The 24,803-nt window shown below is 43.9% G+C and overlaps 1 protein-coding gene across 3 annotated transcripts in view; it reads left to right on the plus strand.

Annotated features, from left to right (window-relative positions):
- The window catches only part of MYLK (myosin light chain kinase), a 331,910-nt gene that overhangs the window by 198,776 nt on the left and 108,331 nt on the right, over positions 1-24,803 (plus strand). For 2 of the 3 annotated variants that reach the window (XM_030579826.1, XM_030579827.1), the window contains exons 12-14: positions 14,946-15,083; positions 21,871-22,068; positions 23,575-23,821. In XM_030579826.1, the coding sequence (XP_030435686.1) occupies positions 14,946-15,083; positions 21,871-22,068; positions 23,575-23,821 (583 nt within the window). Of the gene's footprint in view, positions 1-14,709; positions 14,809-14,945; positions 15,084-21,870; positions 22,069-23,574; positions 23,822-24,803 lie in introns of those variants that run through there. The other variant, XM_030579828.1, reaches the window with a different exon arrangement.

The raw sequence follows: 24,803 nt of genomic DNA on the forward strand, positions 1-24,803 counted from the left end.
AGGTGTTCACATGACACTTTGGTAGCCGGCACTGCAAGGTATTTACATGCCATATATGCTAAACATTGGTATGTCACTTCATGCTTAGGCCACCTTTCCAGAGGACATGTATCCATGCTGATGATGCTCGTTAATAAAATGCGTTAATTAAATTAGTAACTGAACTCCTTGGAGGAGAATTGTAAGTCTCCTGCTGTGTTACCCTCATTCTGCCATAGATTTCACGTCAGCATCTCGGATGATGACGCAGCACATGTTGTTCGTATTAAGAACACTTTCACTGCAGATTTGACAAAATGCAAAGAAGGTACTGTGACAGGTTGCCTCCCTTTAATATGCCACTTGATATGCTGAGATACCACTGAGCCTGCCTGTTCTGCCAGCCTGGGCACCCTATAACCCTGTCTTGCTGAGCCAGGCATTTAAGCCTCCTCCAGCACACACACAGGCAGGGTCACAGCCCACTGTAGGACGACAGACACTGAGATCAGCTCTGGGAAGACTCAGATTAAGGGACTTGCCCCAGTACTCAGGTGTCCACCTCCCTTGGAGCTTAGACCCAAAGGTATATTATGAAATCCGCCTCCTTCCTCAATGTGGAGGAAGGTATGCACAGCTTCTCTCCCCTCCCCTCATTATGAATTGTACAAAAGGGTTTATATTATAAACAGGAAATAAGTGTAACTACAAAAGGTGAATTTTAAGTGGTTAAAGAGATAGCAAACAGAACAAAGCAGATTACTAAGCAAATAAAACCAAACACGTAAACTAAGCTTGTTTCACTAAAGAAACTGGTTACAAATAGTAGTTTCTAACCCTAAATATTGAATTTAGGCAGAATTCAGAGTTTTTGTAGTTCAGCGTTCCAGTTATTTTTCTTACAGACTGGACCCCTGCTTTTCCCTTCAGGTTGGGTTTTGTCCCTTCAGATACTTTCAGCAGTCTGTCTTTCTTGGGTAGGCAAAAGAGGAGAGTTCCCTCTGCCTTCCTCCCAACCCTTAAATAAGATTTACATAAGGCGGGAATCCTTTGTTTCACAAGCTTGATGTGCCTGCCCCCTCCTTTTAGTGGAAAGTTACAAGAGGTCCAAGATAATGTTTAGTATCAGGTGACAAGACCACCTGACCTAGTAGTGTCACAGTTAGGTCCCAGGATGCCTCCCAGGAGGGGGAGAGATTAGTTTCTTCACAGTCTTCTTGTTTCTTCCTAATGGCCCATCAAATCTGATGGCCTGTTGTCTGGTGGATGTCTTCCCAATACACACCGAGTTGTAATTGTTACACCGTCCCTATTCCTAACTACAGAAATGAGACATGCATATAAATTAGATAATCACATTTGCTAAATCATAATCTTTCCAGTGATATCTTACATGAGCCATCTTGCATAAAGTACATCTCAGTTATGTGATATCCATAAGCATATTTTCATAAAGTATGCTTAATGTCACAGGTACCAATGTGAGGTTTCTAAAGATAGCTACAGCACTTGACCCAAGTTTTATGGATCTGAAGTGCCTTCCAAAATCTGAGAGGGACGAGGTGTGGAGCATGCTTTCAAAAGTCTTAAAAGAGCAACACTCTGATGCGGAAACTACAGAACCCGAACCACCAAAAAAGAAAATCAGCCTTCTGCCAGTGGCATCTGACTCAGATGATGAAAATGAACATGCATCAGTCTGCACTGCTTTGGATTGTTACTGAGCAGAACCCGTCATCAGCATGGATGTATGTCCTTTGGAAGGGTGGTTGAATCATGAAGGGATACACGAATCTTTAACACATCTGGCACATAAATATCTTGCAACACTGGTTACAACGATGCCATGTGAACGCTTGTTCTTATTTTCAGGAGATGTAAACAAGAAGAAGGCAGCATTATCTCCTGCAAATGTAAACAAACTTGTCTGTCTGAGAAATTGGCTGAACAAGTAGTAGTACTGAATGGACTTGTTGGCTCTAAAGTTTTACGTTGTTTTGTTTTTGAATGCAGTTATTTGTTTTGGTATGTAATTCTATGTTGGTAAGTTCAACTTTCATGATAAAGCAATTGCATGACAGTACTTGTATTAGGTGAATTGAAAAATATTATTTCTTTTCTTTTTTACAGCGCAAATGTTTAATAAAAATATAAAGTGAGCACTGCACACTTTGTATTCTGTGTTATAATTAATATTGGAAAATGTAGAAAACATCCAAAAATATTTAAATGGTATTCTATTATTAACAGTGTGATTAATCGTGCAAATAATCACAATTAATGTTTTTAATCACTTGACAGCCCTAGTTGCTACATGTACAAGGAGGGCAGTATTAAACAGGGCCCTGAAGTGAACTGAGAGACAAAGGGATAGTTTTGATACTAGGGTAATGTGCATATGTTGCTTTGTATCTATGAGGAGCTTTCTGTACATACTGATATCCAAAGAGTGAAGGCCTGGGGTGTCCAGAGAGTCAGTCAGAGGACAGTATAAGAAGGTGTAAGTGAGGATATCTGCAGAAATGGCCCTAGACCAGTGGTGAGTATGAGCAGAGTTGCCGGGGTGAGAGAAAAGGGAAGTTCAGAGTCAATGATTGCATCGAGTTTACGGACAGAGGAGGTCAATGGGAAATTTGAATTTAGGGAAACTGAGGAGACAGAGGGGCATGTGAGGATGCTTCTCTTGACCAAGACTTCTGTCTTTGAGTCAACTAGCTAAAGAGAAAAGGCTCCGAAAGTGATACATCCATCAGACAGATTGTGGGGGTAAATATGGAGCGGAGACCACTAATGGGGGGTGCTTTGAAGGCATCCCTCAGCAGTGGACAGCTAGTAAAGAAATCTTAACACAATCCAAAAGGTCACTTTTGAGGTTCAGAGCTGAAATGCTGCATTTCTGACTGACTAATTCTCTGAATGTTCACATCCACAATGCTGCTATCTTGCAAATGTTTTAGGAGCTCTGGAAAACTGCTAATTGCATTCCTAGAACAACAACGCACCAAGTGTTTGGGCCCTAGAGATGGTCTCCACTATCCAGTCAAGACCTAGAACAGCATGTTCCATGGGAGCGGGGTCAGATCAGGCCAAAGATGATAGGCAGAGCTCTCCTCCCTGCTCAGCAAGACTGTATAGTTAAGGAACCACACAATATTGTGGTGTAAAGTCTTTGGTCCATTCAGCAAAGCACCTAAGCATGTGCTTCAGTCAATTCTTAATCAGGAAAGCCCTTATGCACGTGATTCAATAGCTTTCTGAACCAAGGTCTTCATCAGTAGAAGGTGGGAATGATGAAAGTTACTCATAGTGACACCGCCAATGTTGTTAGGCAGGTCATCTCAGCCTTCTGTACCACACTATCATTCTATATATGCTACAAGTATTACAGAAACGCTATATTTTATGAGTATATAGAAAGGTTTGTATCCCCCATCCTCCCTTATGGCTAATTTTTGTGTCCCTCCACTTGTCATGCTAGGTCTGAATTACTATGAGACCAGCTTCACAGATCTCAAAGGGAGCTATATAATTCTTTAGAATTGAGCTCAAAGAGCTTTTCTATACATACAAATGTAGTGATTTTAAAGTCTGTTATTTCAGGAATTTCCGGGGCTGGAAGCGAGTTCCTGGTTTCACTGAGGTGCTATGAATTTCTCATTTTCCAGTAGTCAAATGCAACCCCCATTTTTAGCCCTGCAGCACTGTGAGATATCTGAGTGAAACTTGTGACATTTTTATGTATAGAAAAGTTGTACTGGTACATGACTGAAAATTGTGTGACTCCATTTAACCCTGCAGACCTGTCACACAGCTAGTTTCCCCTTCAATTTGGGCAAGTCACATCACCTATCTGTGCCTCAGTTTCTCCATCTGCAAAATTAGGATAATGACAATGACGACCTTTTGTAGAGTGCTTTGAGATCTCCGGGTGAACAGCACTATATATGCGCTAGCTATCTCCATATCAAATCTGGTCAGAGAATGAATCAAGGGGCACTTTGTGAATTGAAATGGAAAAACAGGATTGTACTAGTTCATTCTCAAAGGCACAAACCTATTATTAGTAGAAATCTGTATCCTTAACTAAGTTGCTTCAGGATGAAATTCACCTCACCCACCCAAAACCTGAGTGTTTGGACTCTGTGCAAGTGGTGTGCATTGAAGTTGGGCAGGAGTAATGGACACAACCCCTTTCTACCACATTTGTGCAAAGTTCTGAGGCCACTGGATTGGTGTAAGCATGGGTCTGCAGCCCTCCCGTAGCCAGCCCCAGAGCTGAGTGCAGTAAACACTTAAGGGAGCCAACCATGTGCAATTATTCAGGTAGCAGAACACCAGATCAGCACAGCCCCTATGCTTGGCTTAAATAGTGCTAAGCATCTTATGCTGCCCTCCACACCATGGACAAATTTTGCCCATAGGGTGGAAGAAACACTACAGCATCTCCAAAAATATTTATAAGACGTGTACTGGGTACTGCTGTCCAATTGCGCAAGTCTATTTTTTCCACACATTCAGTAATTTTAATATTTTAATGTCTATTTATTACCATTCTTTGAGGATCTTATTGTTTTACAAACATTAAGCTTAATACTTCTCTGAGGGCAGTATTTATCCATTTTACAGTTGGAGGAATGTAAGACAGAGAGAGGTTAAGTGACTTACTGTAGATCAACAGTGAGTGAAAGTGGCAGAGCTAGGGAATAAAGCCTAGAAAGCTTGTACAGTTGTATTTTATGGGAAATATTTCCATGTAGCTTCAAGCTAACCGGGCATTCCTCTAGCTTGCAATTGCATTGAAGATCATAGACTGAGTGGCATGTTACCCACTCTTTGCATGGATAACCCTGGATCTTGGTTTGTTTTGAGTCCTATTCAGTTTTCAAATTAAGAACCAGTTGACTGTAAGCAAGGTCACAATAATTCTACATTCTCTTTACAGAACATAAATGCCAAATAAGCCAACAATCCAACTAGTCTGGTGTCACATCTCTGATGGTGGCTAACCTGGACGTTGTGGATTAAAAAGTAAAACTTCTATACTGTCCCTGGAGAATTTTTTTCCTGAGCCCATCTGATAGGTTATTAGTTCATGTACTTTTCTCTTTGTTTAACTCCAAACACACTATTTTAAGTTATTCTTAAAAGTTATTCTTGTCTTGATATTCGGTGACAGTAAATATCACAGATTGTAGTAAAATTAAAATGTCATTTCAGCTAGCAGGTCCATTCTGTTCTGTTCTGTCCATATGTATAGCTCCCACTGTCACTAATGGGAGAAGTGTGCCTGAATCTCCACACATCAAGACTAAACACTTTTTAAATAGCCAAATTCTGCCATCAGTTACACCTGTGTAAATGCTGTATCTTAAACTGAGGTGGCATAGGTGGTAACAGAGCAAAAAGTCTGCTCCAAAGAGCTGATATTTAAATCTGGCACTCCATTAACTGCAGGCCTAAGTGATGGGGGTTGGGTGTCTAAAGGAAACTGTCATGTCACTAGATCTTTAACTACTATTGCATGCACATGCAAGATCGGAGACAAGCTGAGGCTTCTTTAAAAGCAAAATTGGCCTTAAGTGCCTTAAGCACATAGAGATTTGATTATTTCTTGTGGTGGTTTTAACCAAATTTGCAAGTTGTGCAAAACTTGCAGAGAATTGTTGACCACATGAATTTAGGTCTAAGACAGAAAAACACTTTTAGGAAGAATGAGGGACAAATTAGATGAATGTCAACCCATAGCAATTTTCTATGAAATCAGCCCACTTTTTTATTGAGTTGACAGCTCTGTTAAATCTGCGACTTGCCAACAGCCGGTGATATTTACATTGGAAATACACAGGGTGTGTAATGCTAGCTGATAGCTGGGGAGGCTGCTACAGAACTTTAACTGTACATGTGTGTGTGAATCTCTGTGTCGGAGAGATGTTAGTGGAAACTGCAGCTTCGTTGTCTGAGTTTGCTCACAAGGAGTGATTTCTGGAGTTAAGTCTTCTCTTCAGCTCAGTTGATTTATTAGCCTTTGAGCCAAAGCAATATTTAAACACCATAAATGGTAAACGCTGCTCAGAGAGTCCCTACGCAAGGGTCAGGCTAGGCATTATTTGGCTGCTTTACCATATGACTCTGGCAAACAGATTCCTCTGGTATAATTAAGTCTTTTATAAGACTAAACAGTAGGTTTGCAGCATTCTGAGTAAAAGGCAGCAAACACTTCATTCTTTGCATATCCTTGACTGTAACTGGCTACAGGCCTGATCCTGTGACAAACTGAGCATCCTGCAGTTGCAGTGATTTCAGGGGGGGTTGATAGCTCTCTGCTCCTCACAAGGAAGTGGCCCTATGGGTGTGCTTTGATATCCACTTAGAGTATTGAGAACAGAAGGAATGTTTGTCACCACTGAACACTAAGAATATTAAAATTGTCGTAGCCAAACAGACCAGTAGCCCATTTAATTGGCTGACTAAATTGACTAAAATTTCCTGGCCCCATTGATATCAATGGCAAAACTCCCAAATAGGATTTTACCCATTTTTCTCAACTCTGTGTGGCTTACAAATCCTACTAACTGGCTGAGGGGAGATGGTTGCTTACCTTAAAAATTCTGGAATTTTGGGGTGTATTTTCAAGGGACCAAGACTCTCCCTCCCTTTCTGATAGGCACAGTTTCTGCCCACCAAAAAGGGACATGGGCACAAGTCTAACTAATTTGTGCTCAAAATTCCTTTGTGATTACCCTTAGCATCCCTAGCTGAACTCCCTATTAGCTGTGTTGGCTCTGCAGGCCTCACAAGAGTAAAAGAGGGGAAAAAACGTTTTTTGGCCCTGAAATCAGCCAAATTATGCTAATTAATTATAACATGAAAGAAGAGCCACATACAAGTCATTTATATATAGTCCCATTTTAGAGTAGAGCCATGCTTTAAGGCTTGATATGCTAGAAGATGGCTTTCCAAGGCAAGAACAATGGGGATTGAGGCAGAAATCAATATACCAAACCTTAATGCTATGAATACTGCGAGCTATTGCAATGTACAGTTTCGAAGGATTGCTGTGAATGAAGCCAAACGTTGTTTTGTTCGGAGATAACATTTAGCAGTTAACCTCTTGTAGCTAGAGACAAGGTGGAACCAAGATGCCATCTCTGAACACATTCAAGCTTTGAAAAGGATTGGATCCAGATCTTCCCATGTTCCTCAACGTAACTTTAGTGCCGGACTTAGGAATCATAAGGCCATGGTCTGATTAGTGATGTTTTTTATTCTTCTTTCTCATCTATATTTTCCATATTAGAAGTTAACCATGTAACAAACAAATCTTTCAGACAAATTAAGTCTGAAAGACTTAAATAAATAAGTTAAAAACTGGCATGTAGTAGGTTTACTCACCTTATAGTGCAAGTTTTTTCTTGCAAGTACTATATTTAACAATGGCACTCTTTGCAAATGTTTAATAATAAACAACAATAAATGTGTGCACCTCAATTTACCCTTCTGTAATATGGATCTACTTATTGAAGATGCACTCAAACCATAGAGTTCTGATACAGATCTAGACTTTCCTGAAGTCCAAGTGTGTTTTGGTCTAGATTTTTAATAGTCTAGTAGTAATAATTTACAATGTACAGAGATGTGGTGGTTCAATTAATATAATGTACTCTTGCAATCTGGTAGCAAAAGAGGTGATAAAATTTCAAAGTATTATTCATCAGAGTAGGTATTTATAAACAGTAAAGAATTGGCACAGCAGCTATAGAGAGGTGAATTACATAATCAACACTATTTATGCCCACAAGCAAATGAGGACGGAATAGAAATTGTATACCAGTGTATCAAAGGCTGTGCATCTCTTTCCTGTCCTTTTCCAAAAATGCTAGGACCCTGTCTCTCTAGTAGGAAGTCAGAAGCATTTGAACTTTGTCTCTTATCTCTCTGGATTTAATGCACTTGCTGGCTGTTCTTTTAATAAACAAAGAATTGGATGCCCATTTAAGTGGCTTTTTCTAATAAAAAATGAATTATTATGGGAGAGGAAACACTGTGGGAAAATCCTATATTACTCCTGCCTGGTATAAGATACATGTGGGTATATAATGTAGCCTTTAAATGCCTCCCTTTCTATTTCTAGTCTTCCAGGCCAAGGACTGTGCTCTTTGGACTGATAATTACGGAATCTATTTGTTTTCCCTCTGGGCTCTGCATCCTATTACTCTGTTTCCCAAGGATCTTAAGTTCTAAAACCAGAAGGAAGAGATAAATGCAGAAGTTGTATGATTATTACAACAGTTCATAAAGGGTTGATCCAAAGCCCACTGAAATCATAAGGAGTCTTCCTATTGAGTTCAATGAGCTTCAGATCAAAACTGGTTTTAAGACATGAGCAAGAATTATTAAGCTGTGTGCACAAAAGGAAGATCAATACTTTTTAGACTGGGAATTTCAATGGAGCCTAAGGGAGTTCACCACCAAAATCCCATTGATAATCAATAGTCTCTTTGAAAGTCCCAGGCTTAATTCAAGGGATAGCATAGACTATACTGTCCTGCATTATTTGGCCTCCTGTATGAAGCAAACAGCTGTTGTTAAACTGGTGCCTATTTTTATAAATTACAATAATATATCCCAGCTGTTAGACGATTACATTTTTTTAAAAACAGATTTATGAAATTTTGCCTTAATGCTTCATCAAACCATTTAACCATCTGTTTAACCATCTTGATTGCTAGCACTTGGGATGGATTGTAAAGACATAATTCAGTAGAGCTGAGTGCAGAAACTATGCTAAAATTCTTTAAAAAAAAAAATAAACATCCCACAGTTCAATAGGTTATTTTTATCATCATGACAATTTTCTCATGTGATAGCTTCTGGCTTTTTACTCTTAAGCTAAATCTAAGGCTGATAAAGCAACAGAACAGTGATCATTAAAAATGGAGGAGAGAAGTCAAAAGGATGTAGTTCGTTGTAGTGCTTAACACCAGCTGAGGTTGAGGTTACTGAATTTCACATTTGATGCATCAAGGCCAGGACTACAGGCAGAGATGAGGATAAATAAAGGCCTTCATCCAAAACCTCAAACCAACCTGTGTTGAGGTCCCAGATTTTTCAATTAACTCTTTTCCCATTTGACTGCATTTTTACCTCTGGCACCAGAAATGCCTTAAAAATGTCATAGGACAGGCCTTCACAACTCGTGAAGCGGCGAGGGCCATATTACTCCAAAGAAAAAGCTTAGAGCCAAAATTCCCCGGCCCCACCAAAACACCCGCCCCTCCCCCCCCCAGCGCTGCCCAGCCCTGCCGAAACCCCCCCCATATTACTGCACACAGCAGTACCAAAAATTAAAATACTGAAAATGCCCCCCCTCCAGCCACCAGCTCGCCGCTTGCCTCCAAACCCCTCCCCCCCAGTATAAAGCCTCGCCGCCACTGCCCGCTCACCCACTCAACTCGTCATTTGCCCCATGAAATAAGGGGAGGGGAAAAGGGGGACAGTTTGAAAGGATTTTCTGGGGCTATGAACTAAGAGGAGAGGAAAGGGGGGCAGTATGAAGGGATTGGATGTGACTGTCCAACGCACAGACACAGGGGCCACAGGGAGCCCCGGGGGGTGGTGGCAGTGTAATAGGAGCCGGGGAGGGGGAAGTTCCCTGGACCAAGAAAGGGCAACAGTCGGGGCGGGGCAGGGCAGGTGCAACACACACACACACACGTCTCCCCGGGGATTTCCTGGCTACCAACAGACAGTTCAACCCCCTGATCACTATGGAGGACACCCTGGGACCAACCAGCGCAGTAGCCACCCTGCCTCGCCCCAACCAAAGAGGGGGGATGGGTGGGTCTTGGCCCAGTCCCTCCTCTTCCCCCCCCAAGCTGTGGCTCAAGCCCAGGCGAGGCGGCCCTCCCCTCGCTCAGCACTTACCGGCTCTGCCTCAGGCTATGAGGCAGGTCCCCACCCCCAGGCAGGGGGTGAACCTAGCAGCCCCACCCCGGTGCTTGCCCACAGGCCACACAGTGAGCGCACACGGGCCGCATGTTGTGCAGGCCTGTCATAGGAGAAGCTGTTCCTGCCAGAAGTTTAGTGAGACATTGCTCTCATAAGATTTCCAAACCGATTTCCGAAAAGGAAGCAGTTCAAAGAAGCATCTGAACTCGGGGGTTAATATGGCAGAAAGGGCTGGGGGGTGGGGTTGTGAGAGAAAGAAATCCCAAGACCTGCCTCTTGTTGTATAGGGTGTGCTGTCAACCCTTTGTTCTTGAGTATTATGTTTCTCTTGTCCCATCCCCGCCCCCACCCTCCCCTTATACAAGTGTTTGGAAAGTCACTAGTTCAATTCCCAGTGCCATGTGTGTGGTTATTTGGTGACTGGTGGTGGTTTTGAGTGGTTGTGGTCTGCATTTGTGGGTTGTTAAATCCTGAGGTTACTCCAAGGACCCATTGCAAGCTGTCACACACTTTTTCCAACAGAAAAAAAATCAATCAAAATACTTAGCTAAATATTTTCAATACATGGTGGAAACATATAGTGCCTGTCTACTTTCGTCATAAATGGGCATGAGTTATTTATTTAACCTGGAATTATAGAGGGCATGTTAATGTTTTATCTTTTTTCATAAAAACACAAGACATTTTTTTAAGCATAATCTATGCAAGGTGAAGTAATGTGTGTGAAACTGAAGAAAATAGGTTTTCTTCCAAAGTAAGTTAGGAAAATACTTGTGCAGCCTTGCTAACAAGTTCTAAGTCAGGAAGTAGTATAATGCAGTCTGCAATAGCTTTTAAGTTACTGTAATGCATTATTGTTTCCAGTGTTGTAGCCATGTTGTTCCCAGGATATTAGAGAGACAAGGTGAGTGAGGTAACATCTTATATTTGACCAACTTCTGTTGATGAGAGAGACAAGCTTTTGAGCTTACACCGAGACCTGAAGAAGAGCTGGTCCAATACAAGATATTACCTCACCAACCCTGTACTGCAATATGTGATTTACAAAAGGACAACTGGGTAATGATTAAGGCCTAGATCCTGCAATTTAATACTCCTGCACTAGCATGCTGTATGAGTAAAGCATTCCACTCCAGCACATCACATTGCAAAGTTGGATCCCAGACTGAGAAAGTGTGGCTTTAGACTAAGAGTCAGCGAGACTACAAGAGAATACCCATATTGTCAGTCTAGTGTCCAGTAGAAGTCACACCTTTGTCAGCATATCCATTCAATTTTCCTAAGCATAATTAAAATCCAGTGTCTTGTGTCCTTTTTAGAGGAGGGGACATTACATGGAATAAGTGGTCATGGTTTCATTTTAAACAGATGGTGTTTAAAATCCAGAATTTAAGTCTCTATAGTATAAGCCATTTTCAAGTTTAGAAATAAATGGCAATTATGATAATCTGCCTTAAAATATCAGTGCATGCAGGACTCTGTGTTTGAACATGAATAGCTTAAAATCAGATTGTTCCCTGTAAGACGCATCTGGGGGAGAGATGGTTAAATCAGTTTTGTTAGTGCTGTGTGTGTTTGAAAAAAGTATGTTCTGGTTTCTTTGTAGACAATCTCTTCAACCCTTCATTTATTGCACTCTGATTAGATTGTAAGCCCTGGGGCAAGGGCTGTTTTTTGTTCTATGTTTGTACAACACCTAGTACAGTTGGGTCCTCGTTATGACGAGAGCCCCTAGGCACTATGGTCATACTACTACTAGGTGTCATAATTTGAACAGTAACACTTGTTATCTTAGCCATGATTGAAAAAAATAGGTTTGTTCAGTCTGAAGAAGAGAATTGTAGGGGGAGGGGCATGATAAGTCTTCAGTACGTTAAAAAGTTGTCATAAAGAGGAGGGTGATAAATTGTTCTCCTTATCCACTGAAGACAAGACAAAAAGTAATGAGTTTAAATTGCAGCAAGGGAGATTTAAATTAGCTATTAGGAAAAAAATCCTAAATGTAAGGCTAGTTAAGCACTGGAACAAATTACCTAGGGAGGCTGTAGAATCTTGGTCACTGGATGTTCTTAAGAACAGGCAAACACCTGCAAGGGTCAGGTCAATACTTAGTCTTTCTTCAGTGCAAGGGATTGGACTAGATGGCCTGTCAAGGTCTCTTCCAGTCCTACATTTCTATGATTCATTGATTGCACATTTCACTTCCCTTGGAATTCTCACTCAGAGCAGGTGCAGTTAGAAGCTATTAGAGCACTGTCAGAGTCTCATAAATGCTCACATCCATTGCTTCAGAGCTGCCTTCTCTGCCATATGTGTGCTTTAGCAAGCGTGAGCATCAGAAAACAGTGTCATTTCCGCTACTGGGTCATAAAATATAATGAGAAATTAAGTAGTGGACCATTTAAAATAAATCTGAAAGGCTTAATACTACATTCTTAAGGAGAAGTTTAAAACAAACAATGTCTGTGTATTGATACAGAACATGTTTATAAGGATAGGAATGTCTCCCTAGAGGTTATGATATACACTGTGCCTTTCTTTCTGCTCCTGAAGAGACCCTGCTCAGCTTCAGGAATCTTTTCCCCCTGCTAATATTCAGCCTAATTTTCATGTTCATAATTTCATCCCATTTCTGCCTTGTCCCACCTTAATTCTTCTCCCTCGCTAGTGTTTACATCCTTTTGCCCTTTCCCTTCCAGCTCTTTTTTTATTGAGCTAAACATACACTGTTTAAATATCTTTATGCTTTCTGTAAAGGTGAAATTCAGCTATGTGGAGAGATTGGTACAAGCCTAAGCACTGCTTAAATTCAACCTAAGCCTTGTTTCTGAGACTTAAGCGGTGCTTGGCTCTCTGCACTTCATCTTAAAGTGTCAGGTACTATAGGTCAGCATTGGCCAGTCATGATGGCAGATTGCTTATTTAGACCTTGATCCTGCAAGTTGCTATACATGGGTAGAGCTGCCCTTCCACACACAGCCCCAGTGAAGTCATCAACACTGCATGTGTGTGGCGGGGTTCATCTGCTTGGAACAACTTGCGAAACTGGAGCCTAAACTTGTAATCACTCTGTTATATTTAAGATGTAATTATTTGTAGTGGTTTGCTCTTCACCGCCACTGCAAATGTCCTTTAACTTTGATACAGCTTTGTATAAACAACTGGTTTCATTCCCATGGATAAAACATGCATTTTTGTGGTGCACATTCGGAGGAGTTAATGCTGTTGACACATTGTTTTTTGAGTTTTGTTTTTGACATATTTCTTCTGCAGTGATTAAACCAGTTTAACATATTCTGCGCATGCTGTGTAGTCTCATCTCTTGATAACAGAACAGAAATTCACCTGTTAAATTATACAGAACAAGGAACTCAAACATTCTAGTAAATGTCCTGATCAGTCTTAGTGGAGTACTATTAGTAACAATGCTGTTTCCACCCTTTATGTTCTTCCTGTTCCTTCTTTTTTAGTTTGCCTGCTCTGTTCCTCCTCTTTGCGTGCCTTCTTCCTTCTCTCTGTATTTCTAAAGTGTTATGAGGTGCTGGGATAAAGGGCATTCAAGAAGCATTATTTCTCAGTGTCATTTTTGGTCTCTACTCTCTCCTATTTCCTGTCCTATTTCTCTCTTCCTCCCCTTCCCGCCCCCATTCTATTTGTCTTCTCCTCCCCCTTTTAGTTGCTGTCCCCCCTCCTCGATCTTTATTCCTTTCTGTGTGGTGCTTTGCCAGGCATTAGAAATGTAGCAGAGGAAGCTAGCTTGGATTGCACAAAGCAGCAGTCCTTTTCCAGCACTTCCTTTCTCTAACATTCTCTGTGAGTGAAGAATGAAGTACAGGGGAAGCTAACAAACCCTAGTAGCTTGTTACTGGAGTTGGGCCTGAACCAAAATCATGACCATTTTACCTATACAATGCCACTTGCACTGCAAATAGATGCTAGATACATGAAGCATGGTGGAAAACTAGGCATTTCAAAAGCTAAGCCCATTAAATTCAACGCAGTAGGTCTGAATTCCCACATTTCTTACCGAACAAGCTTCGATCTCTTTCTATCCATCCCTATGGGAAAGTTTTCCTGTACCATAAGCCTCTGGGACAAAACCTCATTAGAAAATGCCCCTTAGACAAAAACACTCTAGGGAGAATTAGGGCAAAATCTCTTGGACGGGAACAGACACAAAAGAAGCTGTTCTTGTTTATGGAGGGCCATGAGTGTGTGCTTGTCATTGTACAAGACAAAACAGTCTCTACCCTCAGCGAGCTCATAAGATAAATCAAACAGCAAGTGTTCCCAAGTGACTGACAGATAGTTGATGGCTTGCTATATTTGGCCACCACCACTACATTGGCTCCATAAATGCCCTTCCTCTGAGCTTTTGAGCAGAAGTACCTACCCTTATCTGATGCATCTGTCAGGATCTAGCCAAATAAGCTGATTTCACACCATATGAATCCCTCCAGACAGACCGTAGTAGGAGTCTCCAGCAATCCTGGATAATTTTTAACGAAAGGAGCTGTAGTTTCGTTATATACCCTAAAGTAAGGATAAACAGAGCTTATCCTTCAGGGCATAAGCCAATTGCCTCAGGGGCAGGAATAAATCTTTCCCATCGTTGCATATTTTGCTGAGTGTAATACAGGACAGGGGTGAGGTGGGTTTCCATATTCCACTATTAATTTAGTATTCATGAAAGAAACTGGATTGTCAGCTATAGAGAGAGAGTCTCTGCATAAGGAGAGGTGTATTAAAGAAAATTAGTTCAAACTTCTCCATGCTCTGAGCTGGAAGGACTGGGGGAGGGAGGACACTTCAGTCAATACTTTCACTCAGTCTTTGGCCTCTCTTCTGGGGCTGCCAGCAAGAGAGACAGCCATGTTGGTGGTGAGTTTTGGTGATGTGTATACCTGTCTAAGAACTGGACTGAGACCACCCGACTGAAATCATCCTGAGTCGAAGAACAGTTAACATGCATAGTGAGAGTTCCCAGTAAGAGACCTGTCTTTCCATTGTTTCCACAGAAAAGAAAAGCAGCAAGAAAGTGGAAAGCGCACAGTCTGTCCAGACTAACAAGACCTTTGCACCAGTCTTCCTTAAAGGCCTGACTGACCTCAAGGTAATGGATGGAAGCCAAGTAATAATGACTGTGGAAGTATCAGGTAAGTAACCAAGTATCAGCATTATTTAAAAGAAAAACCTTGGATGCTAGACCTACCAAATAATTAAAACGTGCAGCGTTTGCCTTTTATGTCATAGTGAGAGAGACTTTTTGTAATTAAATATAGTGCTTCAAGGAGCCAATTTTAACAAAGCAAAAATCAGAGTCATCTAGACTGAACCTGAAGGTGGATGAACACTGTCTATTGTTAGTGTTCAGATCTGTAGAAGGATCTCTTTATTGTAATAATAAGCAGAATAATATCAACTCCTTGTTGAACTGAAATTAAGTCTTGAAGGGCTCATAATTAGCCTGTGCTGTGAACCAGACAAGATTGAACTGCTGTCAGCTGGTGCAAGATTAGTGCTGCAGAAGAGAGATCAGCTGTAGTGTGAACTTTAGTAACACAAATCTTTGGCAGCTAACTTTGATCAGAGGATCTAAAATGTAATTTTATAGCTCACACCTTTATTTATTTATTTTTTATCTCCAAAGAGATGTACTAAAAAATACTCAACATTACCTCCTATCGCAGACATCTCCATTGACATCCATGGCTTTTTGAAGATGAAATCATCAAGTGTCAGATTGATTCCCTTACTCAGAGTAGTACCTTACTATTCAGTACTCCTATTTATTCCGTATGGGATTGTGTGAGGGCAGCGGCATATTATCGCCCAGGCCTAGGGTGGAAAATTTGCAGGATCAGCAAATTTGCTCGTACCTGCTCCCCAACTCCACCTCTTCCCCAAATCCCGGGCCCGCCTCCTCCCCCAGGCATGTCGCGCTTCCCTCCCTCCACCTCCCTCCCAGGCTTGCCACGCGAAAGTGCTGGGAGGGAGGGAAAAGCGAGTAGCGGCACTCAGAGGAGGCGGAGCAGAGGTGAGCTGGGGCCTGGGGGTAGGGCCGGGAACCACTCCCTGCCCCAGCTCACCTCCACCGCTGCCATCACCTGAGCGGCACAACTCCTCTTCTGCCCCCTACCTTCCAGGCTTGCCGCGCGAAAGCGCTGGGAGGGAGGGAGAGAGGGAGAAGAGAGTAGTGGCATGCTCAGGGGATGGTGGAGATGACCGGGGGCCAGTGGGTGCGGGGAGTAACTCTCTGCACGGGGGGGGGCAGGGAACCGCTCCCTGCCCCGCCATCCCCCGAGCGTGCCACATCTCCCCCCTCCCTCCCAGACTTGCCACGCAAAAGTGCTGGGAGGGAGGGAGGGAGAAGCGAGTATCGGTGCGGGTGCAGGGAGTAACTCTTTGTGGGGGGCAGGGAACCGCTCCCTGCCTCAGCTCACCATCACTCCACCTCTGCCATCCCCCGAGTGCACCACAACTCCCCTTCTCCCCCCTCCCTCCCTCCCAGGCTTGCCGCGGGGGAGCGGAGGTGAGTTGGTGGGGGGGCAGTTTTTCGAGGGTCTAGGGACAGCAAATTTCTTAATCCGCCACTGTGCGAGGGGTAAAGTACTACTCAGCAGGAATAAGGGTATCGCCTGCTTGACCCAGAATTGAACTATTAAAAACAAACAAACCTCATCCTACCACCTTTTGGCTAAGATCTTCCCTATCGAGCAACCAACATCTCATGGAAAACCTTCTACTGGAAATAATTTTGTCTGTTACAATAATTAGAGTAGGTGACTGGGAGACAGCCTTTTGGGCAAAAGTTGTCATTGTACTTTGTGCTCTCACTGCGGACCTCTGCTTTAAGCTAGCACTCCCCAGTACTGTGTAGGGGGTTAGAGACCCTGTACTGTCTACTCTGGTTCCAGCTCTGAAGTGTCTGTTGTCTGGTACTTATATAGGTGATGTCAATGCTGGCGGCATATCAGGCTGCAGTGGGCCTCCTCTGCCCCGACCTCTGCCTTAGTCCAGAACTTTTCCAGGGCTAACCTAGCTTATAGCCCTGGTGGGTAGGTGGGTGGGCCACTGAACTTTTGTGTCTGTTGGCACAGCACCTCAGTGTTTCCCTTTTGTGGTCTCTGGAAGTGGGGCAGTGCCAGGCTCTGTGCAAGGGGCCTCCTCAGCACCAGGAAACTCCTTGTTACTGTGCTATGCTCAGTGCCACCAATGTTACTGTGGCAGCACTCACCATCCTCCATTTCATCACTGTCAGCGACATTGTTACTACTCCTGGCTTCAGGGTTGGTGCCACTCCTAGCACCGGAAACAGAGGTGTACTCAGTGCTGGTGGTATCATTTCCACCATTGGGGCCAGTCCCTCCCTTGTTCTGGGTGACGGCGGATGAGTCAAACCAGTTACTTGCACCCTCAGGGCTGGCTCCATCTTTATTCCTGGGAATCTGAGACTCCTTGGCGTTCAAGTTGAGTTCTTCCTCCTCCCACTCTCCATTACCTGGCATACATCAAGGGCTGTTCATGGAGCACCATGGGCACCAGGATTGGCACTCATCTTTTGGTCAGGATGGGGACTCCTGACCCAGCACCTCCTGGCCATCAATGCTCTATTCTTTCCCACAGTGGGATCCATGGAACCTGGGGGACGCTCAGTTGAAGAGGTTTCACTCCCTCAGCTTACCCCAAGGTAAGATCACCAGGCAAATCAGTGGCAGGGACTGTTGATCTGCTGCAGATCCAGGCACCAATTCAGCCTTCCTCTTGCAGAGCCTCCAGAGTTGTCCTGTCCAGGTTCATCAGTCCAGGAACGGGATCCAGCCTGGTGCAGTTAATGGCCTCTTTTTTTGTCCCCAGACGATTTGTCAGTGCCTGGCTCTTCCTCTCCTTTAGTGCCAGAAGACTTGAAGGCCAACCAGGACATTTTGCAGCACATGGCCGCTTCCCTGGGCATTCAGGAGTTCCTGAAGAAGAACACCCATTAGTCGTTGGATATCCTGCAGCCATCTGCCCCTGGGAGAGTGGTTCTCTCTATTAACTGTGTGCTCCTAGATCCTGCAAAGATTCTTTGGAGCACATCTGCTTTGGTACTCCCGCTGCAAAGAGCTTGGAGAGACACTATTTTGTACCAATGCAGGGATTTGAGGGCATTTACTCCCATCTGGCCCCAAATTTCTCTGGTTGTAACTGCCATGAAAGATAGACCTCGGCAGGGCAGATTTAAGTCCGCTTCTAAGGACAAGGAGTAGAAAGCTCTAAACCTCCTCTTCCCTGAAAATGTGGATTGTGAGCCAGCAGACACTATTGTCCAGATACGATTTTGTGAATTGGACGGCTATGTCTAAGTTTGCAGATCAGTTGTCTGAAGCCTCCATGGAGAAGTTTCTGGGGTTCGTCGCCAAAGGCTGCCAGGTGACCAAGACATTGCAGTCCACATGGGATGTCACAGACACGTTGACCAGAGTGATGCCCTCAGCAGGGACCATGAGAAGGGTCTCCTTGCTGGAGAACGTGCGCATTGTTCCTGACATGCAACAGACTATGGAGGATTTACCCTTCGACAGCTGAGTGCTTTTTTTCAGACAAGATGGACGAGACTCCATTTCTTCAAGGATTCCAGGGTTACGTTACATTTCGGGGGGGGGTGTATATTCCGGCAGTGCAAAGGCACCACTATGATGGTCAATAGCAGCAGCAATACTGTCTGCAAAACGCCTTTGAGCAGCCTGTCCCTTCCCCAAGACAATGGAGCTACCTCAGAAAGGGGCATAGGTCTCAGAAGAGAAAGTATTCAGGTCTGGGATTTGGCCTGTCAACACAACCCTACTCTCTGATGTTTCTCTCTCCCCCTACTTCACCCCGAGCTCCCATTTTGACTCTTTTGTCCAGAGCAAAGGTCCAGTTATCACCTCTGTTCGGGACAGGCTGGCTAGCTATCACAATGCTTGGGGCTTAATTACCACTGACAGCTGGGTTCTGAGCACTGTCAGATTGGGCTATGCCATCCAGTTTCTGTCCGCCCTACCCTTCTTCCCTGTCCCTCTTCAGGGACTGTTCTCACGAGATACTATGTCTCCAGCAGGTCTGCTCTGAGAGCAGTGGAGAAAGTTCCTCCAGAACACTAGAGTCAGTACTTTCTGGTTCCCAAATCCAAAAGGAGGGGGGTAAGACCTATTCTCATCTTTTGCAATCTCAACAAATATATCAGATACTTGAGGTTCTGAATGGCCATCCTATCCACTATCCTCCCCCACATTGTTTCAGAATGACTGGTTTGCTGCTCTGGACTTTCAGGATGCCTATTTTCATGTGGCAATTTTCTGAGCCACAGAAAATTCCTCTGGTTTGTCGTGGCAGAGTGCCATTTTCAGTTCATGATGCTTCCTTTCAGCCTCTCATCTGTTCCGTCCCTGTCCCCTGGGTATTTACGAAGTGTGCAATCATGGTGATGGTGTACCTCAGAAAGAAGGGAATCCATATCTTCCCATTTCTGGATAACTGGCTACTGCGGGGCAGACCCAGAGAGGAAGTTCTGGCTCATGTGCACACTACATTGCATTTACTTGACCATCTGAGTCTCATCCTAAACACAAAGAAGTCAACTTTGACTCCCACTCAGAAAATCAAGTTCATTGGGGGCACTAATAGACTCTAAGAGTTTGATAGCATTTTTGGTGATTGATCGTTTTCAGGCAATTCACCACCTTTGCCTCGGTGTGCAGTCTCAGCCCTCCATAATGGTTCGATGTGCCTGAGGCTCTTGGGCCACACGTCCACTTGCACACAGGTGGTTCAGTTTGCAAGGTTGGGTCTTTGCCTCCCTCAAATGTGTGTCAGAACAGTTTACTGCATGACTCTTCATCCCTTGGACAGATTGGTCCATCTCCCTCTGCTGTCCTGGTCGTCTTGCAGTGGTGAACACTTATGGAAAATGTATGTCAGAGCATTCCTTTTGTCCGGCTCTTGCCAACCAGGTCTGTGGTCACCAACACCTTCCTGGTGGACAGGAGCACATCTGGGATCCCTGAAAGTTCAGAGTCTGTGGTCAGAGCAGGAGATCTTGCTGCATATCAATGTACTGGAGCTTCAGACTATCTACAATGCATGTCATGCCTTTCTGGACTGTATGAGGGGCTCAATGATTCACCTACGTACCAATGCCACCGTGATGTCTTATGTCAACAGGCAAGGGGGAGCAAACTCCAGGGTGTTCTGCTAAAAGGCAATCAGGTTATGGCAGTTCTGCATTGAGGAGAGTATCACTCGATAGCTGATCACTTGCCTGGTGTGCAGAATCATCTTGCAGACCATCTCAGCAGGACTTTTTCCCTGAGTCACGAGTGGTCCCTGAAGACAAGCATCCTGTGGGTCATCCTTGTAGCATGAGGCATTCCAGTGATCAACCTGTTTGCTACAAGGGAAAACAGGAAGTGTCGTCTGTTCTGCTCTTGAGGGGGCCTCAGTCTAGGCTCCTTGACTGATGCCTTCCATCTCAGTTAGCAATCGGTTCTCTTGTATGCTTTTCCCCTGATCCCAATCATTCCACAGGTCATCCTCCAGCTGAAAGCAGATTGGGCCAAACTCAACCTCATTGCCCTGGCATGGCTGAGGCAGTGTTATTTCTCCAGCCTTCTTGCGCTGATGATTCAGCCTCCCACATCCCTTCCTCCCCATCCCAACCTATTCTCCAAAGAAAAAGTTACTTTACTGCCACACCTCAGTTTCATTTGAGCCAGGAAGTGTATTTACTTGTGTTCTTTCCAAAGCCACATTCATCCCTGGAGAGCAACATCTCCAAACACTGGATGTTGTCTAACCTACCTGGGCAGGACTAAACCATTTTGTGCTTCGCCTCATCTGTGTCATATGCAGATCATATGAAGGGGCAAGTGGTCTCTTCACAAACGATGTCTATGTGGATAACATCCTGTAACAAGACTGCATACAAAATAGCTTCAACTATACCTCCTCAGCAGGTGAGAGCTCATTCTATGAGAGTGCAAGCTACATCAATAGCTTTCCTCAGTGATGTTTCAGTACTGGATGTTTGCAGGGCTGCCACTTGGCTGTCCATACATACATTTGCGAACCTTTATGCCATTACTGTGTCATCCAGAATGGATGCAAACGTTTAGATAGAATCTGAGCCCAGCCTCTTGGGGTGGGTACTGCTTGTGAGTCACCCAAGTGGGATACACGGCTGCATCTACTTGAAGAAGAGGAAACAGTTACTTACTGTAACTGTGGTTCGAAGAGATATGATGTGGATGTGGATTCCATGACCCACTCTGTCTCCTCTGCATTGGAGCCTAGTCTTTGGACGTTGAGCACGAAGCAACTGACAGGGGGGTCAAGGCAGCACTGCCTCATATAGCCCCTCCCCTGGCTATGGGCATGCTGCACAAGCACTGCCCCCTAAAGATACTGCTAGGCACAATTCTCTGGCTCCGGTGTGCTGGGCGCGCACACACCTAAGTGGAATACACATCTGCATCACATCTCAAAGAACCACAGTTACAATAAGTAACTGTTTCTTCTGCCAGTTCTTCCCTACCTGAAATCACAATCTTTGATCACTTCTATTGTGACCCTAATAGATGATTCTGGCTTGAATCTGGATGAGGCGGATACAGATTCAGCTTTATAAGAGGGTTGTGCTTCCATGCTGATCCCATACATGGTAGCAAATAAAAAAAGGAACTGTGGCAGGGGAGATAACTGTGGCAGCTGAGTTATGTTTATACCAAATCTCGTGAAACACTCTGAAAGACTTGTGATCCAAGTCCTAGCACAAAAAGGCACAGCACACTATAGGTAATCAGTATGATTTGTTCCTGCTTATGCCATGGCTGAAATGGGTCTTTTCTGAGATCCTACGAAGTTGATGAGGTTGCGTCTCTTTTCAGTTGTGTTGATGCCTTTTGTTTTTTTGGTGTTGTGCAGCTAACCCACCTCCTGAAATTATCTGGCTGCACAATGGGAAAGAAATCCAAGAGACAGAAGACTTTCACTTTGAAAAGAGAGGCAATGAATACAGCCTGTACATCCAGGAGGTATTCCCTGAGGACACGGGCAAATATACCTGCGAAGCATGGAATGACTTAGGAGAAACTCAGACCCAAGCAACTTTGACTGTACAAGGTATGAAGCTGGAAGCTCTCTGAACCTTCCAAGTTTAGGAAGAGCACAAAGGACAGCATTCCAGTCTGCTGGATGAGATCTATTTAAAGTAGATTGTGTATGTAAGGTATGTTGTGGTGGATACTGCGAGCACTCAGATCTGTGTGTCTGGGTTAAGAGAGATGTTGAGCAAAAGCAACTTCTCCATTTTTACTATGGGACTTCACATTATTTGAAAACCTCATCCCTGCACACTATTGCTAAGGACAGTGCAAAAATTCTACTACATACCACTTCAGATTCTGATTATCAAGGCTTACTTAGCTATGGACTTACTGTAAACCAGTTAATACTGTTTTTCTTTCTAATTAAAGCACTGGGCATTTGGAAAACCTGCCCAGGAGCCAGGCATGCTGGCTTCTTTTATTACTAGCTCTATAAGAATAATGTGTGAGGAATATGTGGAATCTGTAATTTGAATACAACCCCATAAATGAAGTCTGTGAAGGCAACTTTTGTGTGATGTAAATCCCATCCTTAATGTGGTATGAGGTACAGGGAGGAGGCTCTGCCCTAACCGAAGTGCATGGGGTTTTAGGTGTACTCAACACCACCTCTTTTTAAAGAAAAATTCAGGGATGTAGCATGGTCAAGTCACTTAAGTATATGAGAAGCAGCCATAAGTCTTCAAGCACTCCAGTCTGGTTCTTTCACTGGGGCCCTCAATAAATAAAATCTTCATTCAGTTTTCCTCTCTGATGTTGGAGGCCCAAGTTGATGTGGTTGGGTCTGTCTTTCAGATGCCCTGAGCATCTATAGCTCCAATTCATGTTATTTATAATTATGGGTACTTGGTTACTTTTGAAAATTGAGCCCAAGATGTCTCAGTTTGAACACCCAAAATCAGAGAGGAGTTCCAGACTTTGTCCTGAATTCCTCTGTCCCAGTTTCCCTAAAATGGGAAATCTATTTCCCCTGAGTTATCTGATAAATTAATGTTTCTGAATGATTTGGAGGCTATAGGGCTTAATCCTTGGATACAGCAGACTAGTGACTGGCACACCTGGGTTTGCAATGAAGAGGTGGCTTTGTCTGCCTTTCCCCCTCTGCCCGACCCAGGATTCAGCCTTCAGGGTTCAGCCTCATGGCAGATCTGTTACACTAGTTTGTAAGAGCCCCATGAATCACATTCCACTGACACCACACCTGCTCCCCGTATGTCCCCCTACACTAGAGAGAAATCCTCAGTTCTCCATTTAGGGCAACTTTGTAACATGGACCTAAATCTGGCCAATAATGTGATCTATCATTGCTTAATATTAGTATTACTAAGAGTTTCTTGCAAGGCTAAAGGCCAGCTGTGTTACCAGGTTGGAAGATTATACCCTAAAGTGTTCAGAATTCCTTTGTGACCCTGTAATTACCTTGTATGTAGTGTAGGCAGTTGGATGCTCACACTTAGGTGTGGCCATTTCTCTTGCTTTTTTTTTTTTAATCCCATATTGCTCCTTCATTTGTGTGCTACAGAACCTCAGGACGGTATTCAACCCTGGTTCATTAGCAAACCACGATCAGTGACAGCGACTCCTGGACAGAATGTCCTTATTTCCTGTGCCATCGCTGGAGACCCTTTCCCCACAGTTCACTGGTTTAAAGATGGGCAGGAAATAATGCCGGGAGCAGGGTGCGAGATCCTGCAAAACGAGGACATCTTCACACTGATCATGAGGAATGTGCAGCGCCGTCAGGCTGGACAGTATGAAATCCAGCTCAGGTACGTTCACCACAAAAGAAATACCTGGTCGCCATTTTTTGAGGTGCAGATTTGTTGTTTCTCCAGCCTTTGGAGCACTTTGATGTAGTTATTTTCATCTCACTCCCACTTCCATCCCCCAAACTGCAACCAGGCCTCCCTCCCTTCTCCATCCCCTGAACAAAACAAGACCCCTCCCATTTACATCTTCCTTTCCTAAAACCTCACAGCACCCTAGGAAGGCATAGAACCTCATGCTGCCTGCTTCACAGCCTTGCGTTCGCTCATCCCATTGGCTTACATGGTGCTGTCCTGGACAGCTTGCCTGTTGTTCCCAATGGCCAGCCATGGCCTTTCAATGTAACCAGTCCTCCCCTGGCTGGTTCCTGATCTTATGGAAAGGTCTGGATGGAGTTTAGCTCAATGATTACAGCATGGGGATGGAGTTCTATTCCTGGTCTTGCCCCTGACTGCCTGTGTGACCTTGAAAAGTCACTTAATCTTTTGGTGCAACTCCTTACCCGTTTATAAAACAGATGAACAAGGGTTCATAAATGGTGGTAATATGCTTTGCGATCCCTGAGTCCAAGTGCTGTAGAAATGTAAAGTACTATTTTGTGAATAATAAAGTAGCTGGGTCCATGTGATAGATCAAAAGATCCATTTAAAGCTGCGACAGGAAATGAGGTGCATTTGAAAGAAAAAAAGGGGGCAGAGAGCAGGAGAGAGTAGGGGCATAATTTTTCTCTTTAGCTGCTGGAAAAAAAATCAAGCTTGGTCAGCGGCAGTGGGAAAGGTAAAATACGTATCTAATTATGGATCATGGCCAAGCCTATTTGTTTACCATGCTCCCCTGCTATCTCATTGGCTTTTTTTCTAATGACCCCGGCTTTTTGAGGGAACAATCCCTCCGGGAAGAGCCATTTCACATGTTTGACTCACCACATGGGGGGATGCACTTCCCAGAGCCTCCTTTTCTTGGCCCCTCATTTGGGCTAAGAAA

This window comes from Gopherus evgoodei, chromosome 11 (assembly GCF_007399415.2).
Source record: "Gopherus evgoodei ecotype Sinaloan lineage chromosome 11, rGopEvg1_v1.p, whole genome shotgun sequence".
Classification (NCBI taxonomy): Eukaryota; Metazoa; Chordata; order Testudines; family Testudinidae; genus Gopherus; species Gopherus evgoodei.